Source organism: Mustela putorius, unplaced genomic scaffold (assembly GCF_011764305.1).
Source record: "Mustela putorius furo isolate JIRA1106 unplaced genomic scaffold, ASM1176430v1.1 tig00001566_pilon_pilon_pilon, whole genome shotgun sequence".
In the NCBI taxonomy this organism is placed as follows: domain Eukaryota; kingdom Metazoa; phylum Chordata; class Mammalia; order Carnivora; family Mustelidae; genus Mustela; species Mustela putorius.
In genome coordinates, this window is record NW_025421798.1 from 682,213 (window position 1) to 700,488 (window position 18,276).

At 48.3% G+C, this 18,276-nt stretch overlaps 1 protein-coding gene across 7 annotated transcripts in view; it reads left to right on the top strand.

The window, feature by feature from the left end:
• The window catches only part of KDM5C (lysine demethylase 5C), a 32,565-nt gene extending 21,457 nt beyond the window's left edge, over positions 1 to 11,108 (top strand). For 2 of the 7 annotated variants that reach the window (XM_004781212.3, XM_004781211.3), the window contains exons 15-26: positions 3,352 to 3,533; positions 3,622 to 3,746; positions 3,875 to 4,022; positions 4,623 to 4,728; positions 5,375 to 5,733; positions 6,344 to 6,482; positions 6,943 to 7,122; positions 7,268 to 7,405; positions 7,591 to 8,190; positions 8,466 to 8,544; positions 8,669 to 8,868; positions 8,973 to 10,197. In XM_004781212.3, coding sequence (XP_004781269.1) covers positions 3,352 to 3,533; positions 3,622 to 3,746; positions 3,875 to 4,022; positions 4,623 to 4,728; positions 5,375 to 5,733; positions 6,344 to 6,482; positions 6,943 to 7,122; positions 7,268 to 7,405; positions 7,591 to 8,190; positions 8,466 to 8,544; positions 8,669 to 8,868; positions 8,973 to 9,338 — 2,622 coding nt within the window. In that variant the 3' untranslated portion in view covers positions 9,339 to 10,197. Of the gene's footprint in view, positions 1 to 3,351; positions 3,534 to 3,621; positions 3,747 to 3,874; positions 4,023 to 4,622; positions 4,729 to 5,374; positions 5,734 to 6,343; positions 6,483 to 6,942; positions 7,123 to 7,267; positions 7,406 to 7,590; positions 8,191 to 8,465; positions 8,545 to 8,668; positions 8,869 to 8,972; positions 10,198 to 10,227 lie in introns of those variants that run through there. The other 5 variants (XM_045087848.1, XM_004781213.3, XM_013050348.2 and 2 more) reach the window with 4 other exon arrangements.
• Positions 11,109 to 18,276: the final 7,168 nt, after the last annotated feature.

Sequence of the window (18,276 nt, forward strand, 5' to 3'; positions counted from 1 at the left end):
CAAGAGATCACAGGTAGGCAGAGAAGCAGGCAGAGAGAGAGGAGGAAGCAGGCTCCCTGCCAAGCAGAGAGCCTGATGCGGGGCTCAGTCCCAGGACCCTGGGATCATGACCTGACCCGAAGGCAGAGGCTTTAACTCACTGAGCCACCCAGGCGCCCGTATTTTATTTTTTTAAGGTAGTCCTCCTTTATTCTCTCATAAGCGTGTGGTCAGTTGTGTTTATAGTTGAGTGGGACTGCTACTCGTATAGTTCAGCTGCCTTCCTAAAGCCGCACAGTTGCCCAATTAGGAAGTAACTTGGTAAGAGTCCTCTTTAGTATTACAAAGGAATGCTGGTCCTGAGGGACCCCTTGATGCCCATTTAGGGTAACACTTTCTTATTTTAAAGCTCTTTTATAACTTTCCCGTGAGTATGGGCTATAAGGAGAACTTCAACTGTGGTAATGTTGGAAGTTTATGTTGTTAGTTGGTAACCCCCTGGGCTTTCCCAGGCATCATTTTCTCTCTCTCTTCAATACTGTTATTAAATGACCCTGGGGTTGTTCCAGACTATAAGAAGGGAGTCAAAGCAAGGTGGGAAGACTAGGTATTCTCATCCTGACATTGAGAAGTATTTATACTTGGCTCTTACTTTAGAGAAGGGTTCTGGACCCACCCCTCACAGTCTTAAAAATCTGTAAAAGAGGGTTGTGTGTGTGTGTGTGTGTGTGTGTGTATTTGAATAATTTTATAGGGAGAGTGCTCCTAGCTCACATCCAGTTCTCAGAGGAATCTGATCCAAAAATGCCTAGAGGCTGCATCTGAACTTAGAGCATTCTCTGGCTTTAAAGTCAAAATACACTGTAGTCAGATTCTTATTTTGAGCAGGTTACAGACCCTCTCTCTGAGACTTAGTTTCCTCCTTAGTAAAATGGGATAGGCCTATGAAATAGGTATCCTTAATATGAAAATTAGAGCTAATAATAGTAAATATTTGGTTTCCCCGAACTTCTAACTGGAATATGGCCTTGACCAACATCTCTTCATTTCCCACACTCCCCAGCCCTTGAAAACTACCATGCTACTCTTGTTTCTGTGAGTTTGGCTTTTTTAGATTCCACATATAAGTGACATTTTATAGTCTTTTGTCTTTCTGTGTCTGACTTACTTAGTATAATGCTCTCAGGGTCCATCCACGTTGTTAAAATTGGTAGTATTTCCTCCTTTCTCATGGCTGGATAATAGTCCGTTGTATGTCTATACTGTGTCTTCTTGATCTGTTCATCCACTGATGGACTCTTAGGTTGTTTCTGTATCTTGGCTGTTGTGAAAAATGCTGCAGTGACCATGGGAGTGCAAGTACCTCTTTTGAGATTCTGATTTCATTTCCTTTGGATATATATCCAGAAGTAAGATTGCTAGATTATAGGGTAGTTCTGTTTCGAATTTTTTTGAGGAACCTCCATCATGTTTTCCAGGTAGTGTTATCAATTTACATTCCCACCAACAGTGCATGAGGGTTCCTTTTGCTTCATATCCCTTGCTAACAGTTATTATCTCTTGTCTTTTTAGTAATAGCCCTTCTGACAAGTGTAAGGTGATACTTTGATTTGCATTTCCCTGATGATGATGATTGTCATATTGAGCATCTTTTCATGTACTTCTTGGCCATTTGTATCTCTTCGGAAAATGTCTGTTGACGTTCTCTGCCTATTTTTGATCAGATTGTTTGTGGGCGTTTTTTGCTATTGACGTTGGATGAGTTCCTTATATATCTCTTTATCAAAAAGATGGTTTACAAATAGTTCTCCCATTCCATAGGTTTCCTTTTCATTTTGTTGATGATTTCTTTTGCTGTGCAGATGCTTTATAGCTTAATGTAGTCCCACTTATTTCTGCTTTTGTTGCTTGTGCTTTAGATATCCTATCCAAGAAGTCATTGCCAACCAATGTCAAGGAACTTTACCACTATGTTTTCTTTTAGGAGCTTTGCAGTTTTAGGTATCATGTTTAAATCTTTAATCAATTTCAAGTTCATTTTCGTGAGTGGTATAAGGACCCACATTTGTTCTTCTGCTCATTGTTACTCAGTTTTCTCAGTGCCACTTATTGAAAAGACTATCCTTTCCTTGTTGAGTATTTTTGGCTCTCTTACCAAGTGTTAGCTGACTGTATATGCAAGGGTTTATTTCTGGGGCTTAATTCTGTTCCACTGGTCTGTGTCATTTTTTATGCAAGTCCCATACTATTTTAATTTTTACAGCTTTGTAGTGTAGTTTGAAATCAGAAAGCATGATACCTCCAGCTTTATTCTTCTTTCTCAAGATTGTTTTGGCTGTTATGGGTCTTTGGTGATTCCACTTATTCTAAATGTTACGATACTTTTCTAAGTCCTTAGTTGCTGTACCTTTGTTAATCTTCATGACAACACAATGAAGATGGTGCCATTATCTCCCATTTTATAAGATGGGGAAATAGAAACCTAGAGAGGTATAAATTTAATTTACTCCATGTCACACAGCTAGTAAGTGGCAGAGTGGGATTTGTAATGTACAACAGACTCCTATCTAATGCAGAGGTTAGGTGTTATAGTCAGTATAAAACAAAAACTGTTAGTCAAGAATTTCCCTTTAAAAATCCCTAAATATGAGCACTAAATATCAGCTCTTCAAGGCCTGGAGAGAGATCCCAGGCAAATCATGCCTGTGCCAGAGCATCGCTTTCCTTGGTGGTTTTTGACCCACCTTCATATTGTCTTTCAGTTACTTCAGCATAGTTGTCTTTTCCTCCATTTTTGGAATAGGATTCTTTTTCTTCATCTGAGTAACAGATGAAGTCATTGGCATAGGTTTGGAAGCCGTGTTGTTGAAAAAAAAAAAATAGTATCTTTAAACACTGGACACAAGCACAGAATTTTATTTCTGTGCGTTCTATATGTGCTTTGCAGTGTGTCCTGCCTGCCAAGCTGCCACCGCGGTGCCTGGAACACAGTGGGTGCTGAGTGACTACAAGCCAGCACAGCCTTGTTCACAGCCTTTCCCTTGGCCACTCCCACACAGTGCCACCTCTCTGGTGCCTTGGCCCACCACTTTCCACATCTTCTCTCACCCTACAGGCCTTTTCTGTTGATCTGAATCGTGCCTGATTTTTTTTTTTCCTCTCAGCCCACACTGATCTTGCCCTGGTTCATCTGATTTCCCCGTTTCAAGAGCTTGAACTTCACAGAGGCAGTATATTCTGTGGAGTTTGCTCTCCAGAACTCTCAGCACAGATTGGAGTCTGACTAAAGTGGGGCTCCATCGTGGTAGAGATAGGGCCTATCTGCAGCCCTGTTCTGGTTCAATATAATGCGCATGGGTTGAATGCCCCCAGGGCATCACGGAAGCTGAGCGAGAGGCTTTTGAGCTGCTCCCAGATGATGAGCGCCAGTGCATCAAGTGCAAGACCACCTGCTTCCTATCAGCCCTGGCCTGCTATGACTGCCCAGACGGCCTTGTCTGCCTTTCCCACATCAATGACCTCTGCAAGTGCTCCAGTAGCCGGCAGTACCTGCGGTGAGCAGGGGACCTACTGAGGGAAGTGGTCTGAGCAGGGGGCTGCGGAGCTGGGCCAGACGTGTGCTTCCCTGCCATCTTCTTCCAGGTATCGATACACCTTGGATGAGCTCCCTGCCATGCTGCATAAGCTGAAGGTTCGGGCTGAGTCCTTTGACACCTGGGCCAACAAAGTTCGAGTGGCCCTGGAGGTGGAGGATGGGCGGAAGCGCAGTGAGTGATGGGGGGACGGAGGGACTCCACAGGCAAGTTCTCTTCCCTTTTCTTCTGTACTCCCCCACCCCCTTCCTTGGCCATTACTCAATACTGCCTACTCCTTGCTGCTTTCATTCTCTCTCCAGGCCTTGAAGAGCTGAGGGCGCTAGAGTCCGAGGCCCGTGAACGGAGGTTCCCGAACAGTGAGCTATTGCAGCGACTGAAGAACTGCTTGAGCGAGGCAGAAGCTTGCGTGTCCCAGGCTCTGGGACTCGTCAGCGGCCAAGAAGCTGGGTATGGCAGTGGGAAGTGGCAGGCTCAGATTCTGCCTGCTGAGGAGCCAGCATCTAGGGGAAGTGGACTCTGAGTGCCACTAGGCAGATGACGTCAGCAGGAAGCTGACAAGTACAGTGGCGCAAGGTGGCCTAAGAGGTATTGGGAGGGCAAGGAGATCAGGCAACTAGAATAGAGAAGAGTGCTAAAAAAGCTAGAAAAGGTTCTTTTTATCAGTACCTGGAGATTTCCAGCAGGCTTAGGGATTTTGTGGGCAAAGAGGAGTTGTGGAAAGCTTAGGGACAAGAAGAGAAGCATCAGCCTGATCAGAGAGTTCAGAGTAGAGAATGAGTTGAAAAGTCCAGCTTCTGTTACCGTCATTTAATTTCTAAGCTACCCCCCACCCAATATATCCTGTATTCCCCTCTTCTCATTCTTTGCTTTCATCATATGAATGTGTTGGTTTCTTACACCCCCCCCCCCAATCTGGACAATTGATGGGCACTGTGGAGTAGGAAAGATCAAGGTGGGCAGGTATGAGGAAAAGCATTGAGTCTGAGCACAGAGATGGAGGGAGGGGACTGGGTTTGGACCTGAAACCCCACATGTGAAACTCCATAGGCCCCACAGGGCGGCTGGTCTACAGATGACCCTGGCTGAGCTCCGGGCCTTTCTGGACCAGATGAACAACCTGCCTTGTGCCATGCACCAGATTGGGGATGTCAAGGTGAGGAGGAGTGCACTCAGAGTGCTGATGAGGGTTCAGGGGGATTGGGAGACCTGAGCAGCAGGCCACTCTTGTCTTCCTTAAATGTTAAATGTTAGGGCAAGACAGGATGCCCCTGTGAGAGTAACGGGAGCTGGGAGACAAGGAAGGCATAAGGGGCAGGTGATGTAAGTATGGGATGTGGAATCAAGAGGTAGAGATGTAAGAGGAGAAAGGAACAAGGTTGTTTGTGGGCCTGGAAAGCTGAGTCAAGTTGAGGAAGGGAGAGGAGAGGTGGGACAAAGGGCAGTAGACACCAGTGTGAGCGTAGGGGTTTGTGAGGAGGCCACGCATAGCAGAGTGTCTTTAGGGCAGAGGGTCTCCTGGTGTATACATCAGAATGCTCTGGGAATTTAAAGCATAGACTTCTGACCAAACTCTATTAAGACTCTCTAGAGGTGGGGCCCAGGAATCTGTGTTTTAACAAGTTCCCCCACGGTATTCTAACGGGAAGGGAACCTTAGGGCATGGCAGAGGAGAGCACAGTCCATGTTAGGCTCTCTTCCCAAATACTGGAGGGTAAGTAGGTAGGTGGGGCAAGGTATTTGGTGGTGGGACCTCTGATGGGCCCAGCTGAGGAGTTTGTTCTTCCTCTGTATCCTGGTAGGGTATTCTGGAACAGGTGGAGGCCTACCAGGCTGAGGTCCGTGAGGCCCTGGCCTCATTGCCCTCCAGTCCAGGGCTCCTGCAGTCCCTGTTGGAGAGGGGGCAGCAGCTGGGGGTGGAGGTTCCTGAGGCCCAGCAGCTCCAGCGGCAGGTGGAACAGGCGCGATGGCTGGATGAGGTGAAACGCACATTGGCCCCTTCAGCCCGAAGGGGCACCCTGGCTGTCATGCGTGGACTGTTGGTCGCGGGTGCTAGCGTGGCCCCTAGCCCTGCTGTCGATAAGGCCCGGGCTGAGCTGCAGGAGCTGCTGACCATTGCTGAACGCTGGGAGGAGAAAGCCCACCTCTGCCTGGAGGCCAGGTAGGTTAACCACCCTTCCACCTATGCCCCAACCTTCACAGTTTAGTGGAAAAGCCAACAGTGATTCCCATAGGTGGCCTTGAGTACCAGACTCTGGTGTTGGTGTATTGACTTTCTTCCCTTTTTTTGTTCCCTAGCTTTTTTTTTTTTTTTTTTTTTTTTAAATCTCCATGTATACCTAAAGGCAGAAATAGGCTTATGAGGAAGCAGAGATGGACAGATACAGAGATGCATAGAGGACTAGCTCCACAGGCTAATGTGGGCACACGCACAGGAGCAAAAGAACTAACAGGCAGATGGACAGATGTCAGGAAAAGCCACACACGGGGCAACCTGACAGACTACAACACCAGATGAATATCACCAGTCGTGTACGCAGTGCGAACAGGCTGGCAGACTGGCAGACAAGCAGAGGCTATGGTGGAAGTTGGGTGGGTGCGTGCGGTCTGGAACGGGCAGGACTGGCAGACCCCTGTAGGCAGAGTACTAGCTAGCAAGCAGGCCTAAGTGGCAGTTCCGGGGGCCCCTGCTGATACATCCGGTGGTCAGGCCAGGCTGCTTGTTAGGCAGGTCACTCGAGACTGAGGCCTCTATTTCCCCCTGTCTTTAGGCAGAAGCATCCACCAGCCACGCTTGAGGCCATAATCCACGAAGCAGAAAACATCCCTGTTCACCTGCCCAACATCCAGGCTCTCAAGGAGGCTCTCGCTAAGGCCCGGGCCTGGATTGCCGATGTGGACGAGATCCAGGTAAGGACCTTGTTGCCCCCTGGCCCTCCACCCTAGAGCTTCAGTCCAGCCAGGAGAGCTGGCATATGTTGGGTTGTGCTGGGTTGGGTTGCCTTGAGAAGCAGGCACAGTACATTGAGAGGAGGGAAAATGGTTGGTGGTAAGCCATGTGATGCGGGCTCACAAGGCCAGCCTGAGGGTGGAGAAGTTGCAGAAAGGGTCAGAATGGTAGAGGCAGGGGAGGGTGTAAGGAGCAGACCACAACAGTGATGAGTCTGATGGTCATGGGGACTCACTGGATTATCTGCAGGCTGACCCAGTGGGTGCGGGAGTTGTAGGGGTGCTTCCCTTAGCATGATCCCTCTTCTGTTCTGCCCGAAGACTGCAAGTCTAGTGCCTCTTCCCAGCTCAGGACCGGGCACAGAGAAACTTCGGTAGATGATAGCAAGTTGACTTGAACTTTCTTTTGTCCCTGTCCCAGAATGGTGACCACTACCCCTGCTTGGATGACTTAGAGGGCCTGGTGGCTGTGGGCCGGGACCTACCCGTGGGGTTGGAGGAGCTGAGACAGCTAGAGCTGCAGGTACTGACAGCGCACTCCTGGAGGGAGAAGGCCTCCAAGACCTTCCTCAAGAAGAATTCTTGCTACACACTGCTGGAGGTGAGGCCTGGACCCTGATCCCCAGCCTCTCCTGCCTCCAGTCCTGCTGTTGTGAGATGGCTCAGAGGAGGATGTTGGGTCGGGAGGTACTGGGAGTGGGAGGTAGGGGAAGCCTACTCATCTGCACCCTGTCTGCCTGCCTTAGGTGCTCTGCCCGTGTGCAGACGCCGGCTCCGACAGCACCAAGCGCAGCCGATGGATGGAGAAGGAGCTGGGCTTGTACAAATCTGACACAGAGCTGCTGGGACTGTCTGCACAGGACCTCAGGGACCCAGGCTCTGTGGTAAGGAGCTGGGGCCCACAGTGAGAGGAGAGCCTGGCAGTGATAAGTGTCTGAGGGGAGCAACTCTGGGCAGACTGCTTGCTCCCTGGGCCTTGCTTCTCCTAGTTTGGGAGTAGGATGTTAATGGTGTCAGAGCAGGGGGGATAGGCTGCTGATCTCTTCTCCTGCTGTCCTGGGCATGCCAGATCGTGGCCTTCAAGGAGGGAGAACAGAAGGAGAAGGAGGGTATCCTGCAGCTGCGTCGCACCAACTCCGCCAAGCCCAGTCCACTGGCGTCATCGGCCACGGCTTCCTCTGCAACCTCTGTCTGTGTGTGTGGGCAGGTGCCAGCTGGGGTGGGAGCTCTGCAGTGTGACCTGTGCCAGGACTGGTTCCATGGGCGATGTGTGTCGGTACCCCGCCTCCTCAGCTCCCCAAGGCCCAGTCTCACCACCTCCCCACTGCTGGCCTGGTGGGAGTGGGACACCAAATTCTTGTGTCCGCTGTGCATGCGCTCACGGCGCCCGCGCCTGGAGACCATCCTGGCACTGCTGGTGGCCCTGCAGAGACTGCCTGTGCGGCTGCCTGAGGGCGAGGCCCTGCAGTGTCTCACAGAGAGGGCCATCAACTGGCAAGGCCGCGCCAGGCAGGCTTTGGCCTCTGAGGATGTGACTGCTCTGTTGGGACGGCTGGCTGAGCTTCGCCAGCGGCTGCAGGCTGAACCCAAGCCTGAGGAGCCCCCTACCTACCCTTCAGCCCCTGCCTCTGACCCTCTCAGAGAAGGCAGTGGCAAGGATATGCCCAAGGTGAGCTGCCCGACCCAGCTCTTGCCCTCACATTCCTATCTCCTAGCCCCTGCCCCCGTGTAGGCTCCAGCCCTGTCTCTGTTCTCTGACTTTGATCTCTCTTGGCCTGGCCTCCCTGCCCCATTCTACATTCTGTCCAGATCCCCAGACTGCTCCCTGCCGCAGTCTTTGTCTGCTCTCCTCCTCCAGGAGGCGCAGCTTCCCAAATCTGGGTTCGGTGGGGAATAGGACCTCGTTCTCCAATTACCACCATCCATCCTTGCTCTCCTTGGCAGGTCCCGGGCTTGCTGGAGAACGGAGACAATGTGACCAGTCCTGAGAAGGTAGCCCCTGGGGAGGGCTCAGGTAAGAGAGGTAGGTCTAGGTGTGGGTAGGCTGTTTTTTTGCATATCCCCAGTGACCCTCAGCTCTGTGGTGGTGGTGGTGGGGATACAACCAGGAGCAGCCTCTAACCCAGCCTGTCCCTGCAACCCACCAGACCTGGAGCTGCTGTCCTCACTGTTGCCACAGTTGACTGGCCCCGCATTAGAGCTGCCTGAAGCAACCCGGGCCCCTCTAGAGGAGCTCATGTTAGAAGGGGACCTGCTTGAGGTGACCCTGGATGAAAACCACAGCATCTGGCAGCTACTGCGGGCTGGGCAGCCTCCAGATGTAGAGCGGATCCGCACGCTTCTGGAGGTGAGGACAGGGATCGTGGACAGGGCCAGGAGGTCAGGCCAAGGAGGCAGAGATCCCCGGCCTGACCACTGGCCCGCGCCTCTTTCTGCCTGTCTGATACACAGCTGGAGAAGGCAGAGCGCCATGGGAGCCGGGCACGGGGCCGGGCATTGGAGAGGCGGCGACGGCGGAAGGTGGATCGGGGTGGGGAGGGCGATGACCCAGCCCGAGAGGAGCTAGAGCCAAAGAGGGTACGGAGCTCAGGGCCAGAGGCCGAGGAGGCCCAGGAGGAGGAGGAGCTGGAGGAGGAGACTGGGGGTGAGGGCCCCCCCCAACCCCTGCCCACCACTGGCAGCCCCAGCACCCAGGAGAACCAGAATGGCTTGGAGCCGGCGCTAGGGGCCACTTCAGGCCCCTCGGCCCCTTTCTCTACTCTGACTCCTCGGCTGCATGTGCCCTGCCCACAGCAGCCACCTCAGCAACAGTTGTGACAGTGGCTGAGCCTAGCACAGACCCCCAACAAAGACCCCCCCTTGGCCTCAAGGATCCTCTTTCTGACCATCAAGTCTGCTTCTTGGGAGGTGGGCAAGAAGGGGGGATGGCCACCCCCCCCCCCCAAGCCCACCCCTGAGTCCCTTGACTTTTATATTCTGACTCCAAGGTATTGTTCAGACCTCAGCTCCTGGGGGCCGGCCCCTGGAGTCCCCCTCCCTGGTAGCCTCTAACCAGCATTCCCAGACACCTGAGGCAGATAGATGGATGGGCAGGTGGGCAGGGGGGTGGCTGGGGCTGGGCCAGTACCATTCCAGAGACAAGGCCAGTGCGTATGCAAACTGGGGGAAACTCCTCTCCCTTCACTCCCCAGTTCTGGCCCTGGCCAGGCCATGCTACACTAACCTCACCTCCCTCTCCCTCTCACTCTTTCTCCTCCTTCCCCTTTCCTGCCTCCCCACCCCACCCACTTTCTCTCCCCTTCCCTCTCCTCTCCTTCCCTCCCCGCTTCCCCTGACTGTTCTACCCAGGAGGAGGAAACTTCACATAGCTGTGCTCACAGTTTTTATTTTAAATGAATTTGGTTGGGAGCTGAGCTGGCTCCCTGTTATCTGAAGAAAGCTTTTGGTGCTTGTCCTCACAATCACCTTGACCTTCTCTCCCTGTCCTACCCTGTCTCCTTTCCTCCTCCTGGGTTCATGTTGTAATAAAAGAAGATTGTTGGTGTGTAATTAATTTGTTCAAAAAAAAAAAAAAAAAGCAAAACAAGAAACTTGGTTCCAACTGAAGCCTATTTTAATTTTATTTTATTATTTTCCTCTTGTTAGAAATAAAACCCTTAGCAACATTTTTTTGAAATATGTTTCTGAAGTGCATTTCTCTTTGAAGGGGGAGAACAGTGCCTCCATCACCTGTCAGCGGAGCAGCTGCAGTGCTGGCGGGAGCACTAGGGCTGAAGTCTGGGAGCTCTGGGTTCTGAAAACAAGTTCTACCGGGTTCTCCTTACCTGTGGGCAAGACATCCTGAGTCTCCCTCCTACCCCATCCCCAGACCAGTTTTCCCCATCTCCCAACAGGTGGGCCTGACACCTCTCACCTAAACTTCTGCCACAGTCCCCTCCAACCTTACACCCTCCAGTCCATCTTCCTCAAGCCCCCCAGAGGCATTTTTGGTTTTGGCTTTATTGAGATATAATTTATACATCGTAAAGTTTACCTGTTTTAAATGTAAAATCCAGTGATTTAGAGCAATGTTTCTAAAGTACAGATCTGATCATGTCACTGTTACTGCTTAAAACCATCCATGATGCTTTATTGCCCTTAAGATCAAGGTTATATTTATAATCTCATTCTTTCTGGAATGCTTTCCTGTCCAACCCATATGCCATGTTCAGGGATGCTTCCCTGACTTTTCTTTACCCTAAAGGGTTTCTTCTGTCCCTGTGAATGGAGACTAAAGCTCAGATGTGTGGTCATTTGCAGCCCAAGTTCACTTTTACAGCTTTATTGTGATATAATTTATATATCGTACAGTTTACCCACTTAAAGTATACAATTCAGTGGCTTTTAGTATATTCTAGTTGTGCAACTGTCACTGCAAAATATTTTAGAATGTTTTTTCATCATTCCAAAATGAAACCACACTCCTTAGGCATTACCCCTGTCCCCCCAGCCCCCAACCCCCACCCCCCTGGCCCTTCAACCCCAGGCTACTACTAATCTATATGGATTTGCCTATTTTGGACATTTTATATAAATGGAATCATACAATTTGTGATCCTTTGTGACTGTGTTCTTTCACTTAGCGTGATGGTTTCAAGCTGAGTTTGCTTTTAAATGTAGATATGAATGGTTCCTTTATATTGGACAGAGTCCCCCCCACCCCTTTCTGGGCCCCAGAATTTTGTTTTGCTTTTCAGATTTCATTTATTTAGAGAGAGAATGAGTGTGTGTGTGAGCGGGAGAAAGGGGCAGAGGGAGAGAGTCTCAAGCCGACTCCTTACTGAGTGCAGAACTCAACCTGGGGCCTGATCTAACGACCCTGAGCGTGACCTGATCTGAAACCAAGAGTTGGATGCTCAACCAACTGAGCCACCCAGCACCCCCAGAGTCATGAAAATGAGGGTGTTGGATGAGATCAGGGACTGTCACTAGTCCACCCTTTCTCATCGTGGGTGATCTCTCAGTGGGTTCATTTGGTTCCATTTCTCCCCCTTACGAGATTTCCAGTTGATAAGAACCTAGTGACGAGTGAGAAAGCCCACCCTCTTCTGGTAGCTTTGATTGGTGGGAGGGACTGGCTTAGCCCTGCCTCTAGTCTTCTGGTCAGAAGGCCTGGGCTATACAAGTTAAGGGGAAGCAGAAGCCAGTGGACACCCAGCTGTTGGACCCAGTTCAACCCCAGCCCTCCATCGAGGGGAAAAGGCTGGCCTTATGTCTGTGCACCTATTCAGAATTGATCATGAAAGGAGGGTTGGAAGAGACATCTTAGAAGAGACGGGCTTGCGAGCTATGACAGACGGGAGGGGGCTTAGGCTCAGCACTTCACTACCATTCCCACTCAAGGCAGTCTGCCCCTTGGAAGCAGACCAACAGGAGAGGAAAAGGGGCACCTGTGACCTCCAGCAGCTCCCAGGCCAGCAAACTGCTGGGCCTAGGCTGGGGTCCTCCAGGCTATGGCCCAGCCCTCAGCAGTTTGCAGACAACCTTTTCCATCTTGGCACAGTCCTGCCCCATTCCTCACAGTGGATGTGCGTCCTGTGAGTTCTGCAAGAGAGGCCCTAGCTCTGATCCTGTAAGACTGGTCAAACATGGCCTCTTTCAGAGAGTTTGCTCTGGTGGCACAAATGTCCCCCTTCCCAGGTACTCACCTAGAAAAGGAGGAGTGACTGGCAGTGAGTGGGGCAGGGTGGGGGGGGGGTGGCAGGGAGAGCAGATGAGTGGGGGATGGGGAGAAAGAGGAACCCTAAAGAAGAGAGAAAGGGCTGATACCCAAGATCTATAAAGAACGCAAACTCAACACCCAAAAAAGTAAGTCAGAAAGTGGGCAGAAGACCTGAACAGACACTTCTCCAAAGAAGACATACAAATGACTAAAAGACACATGAGAAAATGTCCAACATCATTAGCCATTAGGGAAATAAACATAAAAACCACATTGGGATACCACCTTATACCAGTTAGAATGCCAAAAATTGACAAAGCAAGAAACAACCGGAGAGATTGTGGAGAAAGGGGAACGCTCTTACCCACCCTGTTGGTGGGAATGCAAGGTGGTACAGCCACTTTGGAAAAAAGTGTGTGTGTGTGTGGGGGGGTTCCTTAAAAAGGTAAAATTGGGCTACCCTATGACCCAGCAATTGCACTACTGGGTATATACCCCAAAGATACAGAAGTGAAAAGAAGGGGCACATGCACTCCAATGTTAATTGCAACCATGTCCACAAGAGCCAGACTGTGGAAGGAGCAGGATTGCACTTCAACAGACGAATGAATAAAGATGTGGTCCATATATACAATGGAAAATCACTCAGCCATCAGAAAGGATGAATACCCCTTTTGCATCAACATGGACAGGACAGGAGGAAATTATACTGAGTGAAATAAGTCAAGCAGAGGAAAGTCAATTATCATATGGTTTCACTAATTTGAGGAACATAAGGAATAGCATGGAGGACATAAGGAGAAGGAAGGGAAAAATGAAGGGGGGAAATCAGTGGGGGAGATGAACCGTGAGAGACTGTGGACTCCGAGAAACAGAGTTTTAGAGGGGAGAGGGCTGAAGGGAGGAGTGAGCCCGGTGATGGGTATTAAGGAGGGCACAGATTGCATGGAGCACTGGGTGTTACAATTACTCATGTAACAGCACATCAATAACTAGGGGCGCCTGGGTGGCTCAGTCAGTTAAGCATCTGCCTTCGGCTCGGGTCATGATCCCAGGGTACTGGGATCGAGACCCGCACTGGGCTCCCTGCTCGGTGGAGAGCCTGCTTCTCCCTCTCTCTCTGCCTGCTGCTCTGCCTACTTGTACTCTGTCAAATAAATAAAATCTTAAAAAAAAAAAAAAAAACTAATGAAGCACTGTATGGTGACTAACACAGCATAATTTAAAAAAAAAAAAAAAAGGCGATCTTCACCTAGAAGTCGTTTTCTATAGAGACACCTCCTTGCTGCTGCAGCTGCATCCTCCCAGAGGTTACCACGTCGCTCAGGATGGCTCCTGAGTCTGCAGGTGGCAAGGATGGGAAGAGAGCACCTCCACCGAGGTCCCACCCCCAACTCGTTCTCTGGAGCCCAACTGACAGCTTCCCTCCTGCTAGTGTTTCCACGGTGCATTGCATGGTGTCTGAAACACTCTAGGATTAATGGGTCTGTTTCTCCCACCATTCTGGGAGCTCCTGGAGGGAAGGCAAGGCCCAGACCCAAATCCTCTGTCCCTACTTCTAGTCAGGGTCCTGCATAGTCAGGGCTCAGAAGGAGGGAGGACAGGAGCAGCATTTGGAGCCCCACTGCATATGAACTCTATTCCCTTTGCACTACATAAATCTCATTGGTAAAGGTGTTAACCTATGAAAGCGAGGTCTGGGGCCCAGGTCCATGGTCACCAGGGGGGGGTCTGAAGAAGCAGACACTGATCATGCTTCTCAGAAGTCCTGAAATTGTGGTGATGGGAGAACAGGGATATCAAGGCAGATAGGTCCTCTGCCCCTGGGGCACTCTTAGGAAAGGGAAGGGAGCAGTTCTTTTTTTTTTTTTTTTTTTTTTTATTCATTTCATTTGACAGACAGAGATTATGGGAGACATTTCACAAAGTTCCTGTTGGACATGTGGGAAGCAGACCTCTCAAAAAATAGGCCTGGTCTAGGCATATCAGCTTGGCAGAGCTGGGATTTGCACCAAGTCTGAACCTACAGCTCTGTAAGGCATGATGGAAGGGGACCGAAGTAATTAGCCTTCACCCAGAGAATATTTCATAGCGGGGGCTCATTAATGATCTCTGCCACTGGCAGGTGGGAACTCAGCAATGCTACAACCAGATTGGCCTTGGTGGGTAGAAGTCTATATTGCAGAACTTGTGCATAACCTATACATGCCTGTATTCATTATTGTTGAGTAATTAATTACTCCAAAAACTTAGGGGCTTAAAAACATATTTATCTCCTAAGTCCTGTAGGTCAGGAATCTGGGCACGACTTGGCTGGGTTTCAACTTTGGGGTCTCACAGGCTGCAGTCAAGGTGTTAGGTAAGGCTACAGTCATCTCAACACATAACTGGGGAAGGATCTGCTTCCAAGCTCACTCACACGAGTGTGGGCAGAATTCAATTCCTTGAGGGTTGTTGGCCTAGGGCCTCAGTTCCTCACTGGCTGTTGGTTGTCCTAAGTTCCTTGTCATGTGGGCTTCTCCACAGGGCAGCTCATAACATGGCCACTTGCTTCACCAGACCAGTCAAGTGAGATGAGACCGAGAGAGAGAGAGAGAGAATTGAATGAGTGCAAGATGGAAGTCAGTCTTCTTGACCCAATCTCTGAAGTGACATCCCACCACTTTCGCAATATTCTCCTCAGTAGGAGTAAGTCACAAGGTTCAGGTCACACTCGAGGGAAGGGGATAACAAAAGGGCGTAAATACCAGGAGGTGAAGATCATTGGTGCCATCTTGGCAACTGACTAGTTAATTAATGATTTATATCCCTTCCACTTGCAGAATACATTTACCCATTCCCACTCCATTTAGGCATCACCTCCAAGTCCACAATCTCATCTAAATCAGGACCAGGTGTGAACGTGGCCCCTTGGGTGTATTCCTGAAGTATGGCTCCTTAAGTACTATTTTTCTCGGCCTGTAGATCTGTCAAACTTACAAGTCACCTGTCCCCAACACACCCACCATGCAAAGGTGGAACAGGCGCAGGATAACCACTACAGACATTCCAGTTCGAAAAGGGGGAAAGTGGGAGACACAAAGGAGTCTCTGGTCTATAGCAAGTCTGAAATCCAGCTGGGCAAATGGAAGTTCCTTGATTAGGTCATACACAACTGCCAGGAACATTGGAAAATGTAGTCTGAATTTGTCCCGAAAAGGAAGAGGAAACAGGCTTAACGACCACCTAGCTAGTCTCTGCCACACCTCATAATGTATTTCTCAAAGCCCTTGTGAAAGGACTGTCCACGTGGCCAGAGGGTGAGTTAAATGGATTACACCTGGCATTTAGTGATTCCTCCCTCGACATTGTATATCTGGCATCTTAACCTCATTTAACACAGACTGCTATTGAGTACAGGTTTCAGTCGATCAATAGAACAAACCTTACAAATGCTCCTAGCTGCTTCCACTAACACGGTACATCCAGGATTGCTGATAAGTACATCTATATTGAAAAGTTTGACTCTACCAATCAAAAAAGCTCCCCAAAAGTAAAAGTCCAGGGCCAGAGGGTTTCACAGGCAAATTCTACAAAAGAAGAATTAACACCTATTCTTCTCAAATTGTTCCCAAAAATAGAAGAGGAAAGAAAGCTTCTAAATTCATTCTCTGAGGCCAGTATCATCCTGTTACCAAAACTGGATAAGGACACCACAAAAGAAGAGAACCACAGGCCAATATCTCTCATGAGTATAGTTGCAAAAATCCTCAACAAAATATTAGTAAACCCAATCCAAATATACATTAAAAAAATCATTCACCAAGATCAAATGGGATTTATTCCCAGAAGGCAATGGTGTTTCAATATTCACAAATCAATTAACATGATACAACCACATTATTAAAAGAAAGGATAAGAACCGTATGATCATTTCAATAGATGCAGAAAAAGCATTTGACAAAGTACAGCAGCCACTCATGAAGAAAACCCTCTGCAAAGGTGGTCTAAAGGGAACATATCTCAACATAGTAAAGGCTTTATATGAAAAATCCATAGCCAACGTCATACTCAATGATGAAAACCTAAGTGTTTTTCCCCTAAGATCAGGAACAAGACAAGGATGTCCACTCTCACCACCTTTATTCAACATAGTACTGGAAGTCCGAGCCACAGCCATTAAACAACATAAAAAAATAAAAGGCAGCCAAATTGCTAAGGAATAAGTAAAACTTTCACTATTTGCAGATGACATGATACTTTATAGAGAAAACCGTAAAAGACTCCACCAAGTAACTACTGAATTCACTAAAGTCGTGGAATGCAAAATCGATGTCCAGAAATCTGTTGCATTTACATGCACTAATAATGAAGCAGCAAAAATTGAAATTAAGAAAATCCCATGTATAATTGCACCAAAACAATAAAATACCTAGGAATAAACTTAACTGAAGAGGTGAAAGACCTGTGCTCTGAAAAGTATAAAACAGTGATGAAAGAAATTCAGGACAATGCGAAGAAATGGAAAAACATTCTGTGCTCATGGGTTGGAAAAACAAATATTGTTAAAATGTCTACACTACCTAAAGCAATCTTGCAGATTTAATGTGATCCCTATCAAAATACCGACAGCATTTTTCACAGAACTCAAACAATCTTAAAATTTGTATGGAACCACAAAAGACCTCAAATAGGCAAAACAATCTTGAAAAAGAAAAACCAAACTGGAGGCATCACAATTTCAGGGTTCAAGTTATATTACAAAGCAGTAGTTACTAAAACAGTATGATACTAGCATAAAAATAGACACATAGATCAATGGAATAGGAGAGGAAACCCACAAATAAACCATGATCATATGGATAATTCATCTGTGACAAAGGAGGAATGGCTATCCAGTGGGGGAAAACTGTCTTCAACAAATGGTGTTGGGGGCGCCTGGGTGGCTCAGTGGGTTAAGCCTCTGCCTTCGGCTCAGGTCATGATTTCAGGGTCCTGGGATCGAGACCCGCCTCGGGCTCTCTGCTCAGCAGGGAGCCTGCTTCCCCCTCTTTCTCTGCCTCCCTCTCTGCCTACTTGTGATCTCTCTCTCTGTCAAATAAATAAATAAATAAAATCTTTTAAAAAAATGGTGTTGGGAAAATTAGACGGTTATCTATGAGAAAGTGAAATCACTTTCTTAAACCATACACAATAATAAACTCAAAATGGATTAAAGACCTAAATGTGAGAAAGGAAACCATAAAATCCTAGAAGACAGCACAGGGAGTAATTTCTGTAATATCAGTAGGAGCACCATTTTTCTAGATACGTCTTCTAGGGTAAGGGAAATAAAAGCAAAACCAAGCAGGGCGCCTGGGTGGCTCAGTGGGTTAAAGCCTCTGCCTTCAGCTTGGGTCATGATCCCAGCGTCCTGGGATCCCCACATCGGGCTCTCTGCTCAGCAGGGAGCCTGCTTCCTCCTCTCTCCCTGCCTGCCTCTCTGCTTACTTGTGGTCTCTGTCTGTCAAATAAATAAATAAAATCTTTAAAAAAAAAAAAAAAGCAAAACCAAGCTATTGAGACTATATCAAAATAAAATTCTTCTGCACAGCAAAGGAAACAATGGAAAAAACTGAAAGCCAATGTGCTGAATGGGAGATGATATTTGCAAATGACATACTGGATAAAGGGTTAGTATCCAAAAATAGATAAAGAACTTTCACAATTCAATACCAACCCCCCGCTCTGGAATATTCCAATTAAAAAATGGGCTGAAGACATGAGCAGACATTTCTCCAAAGAAGACATATAGGTGGCCAACAGACACATGAAAAGATGTTCATCATCACTTATCATCAAGAAAATGCAAATCAAAACCACAAAACCTATTGAAAGGGCTAAAATTTAAAAAAAAAAAAAAACCACACACAAGAAAGAAGTGTTGGCAAGGATATCAAGAAAAAGGAATTCTCTTGCACTGTCAGTGGGGATGCAAACTGATGCAGCTTCTGTGGAGAATAGTATGGAGGTTCTTCAACATTTAAAAGTAGAACTACCCTATGATCCAGTAATCGCAGTACTGGATATTTACCC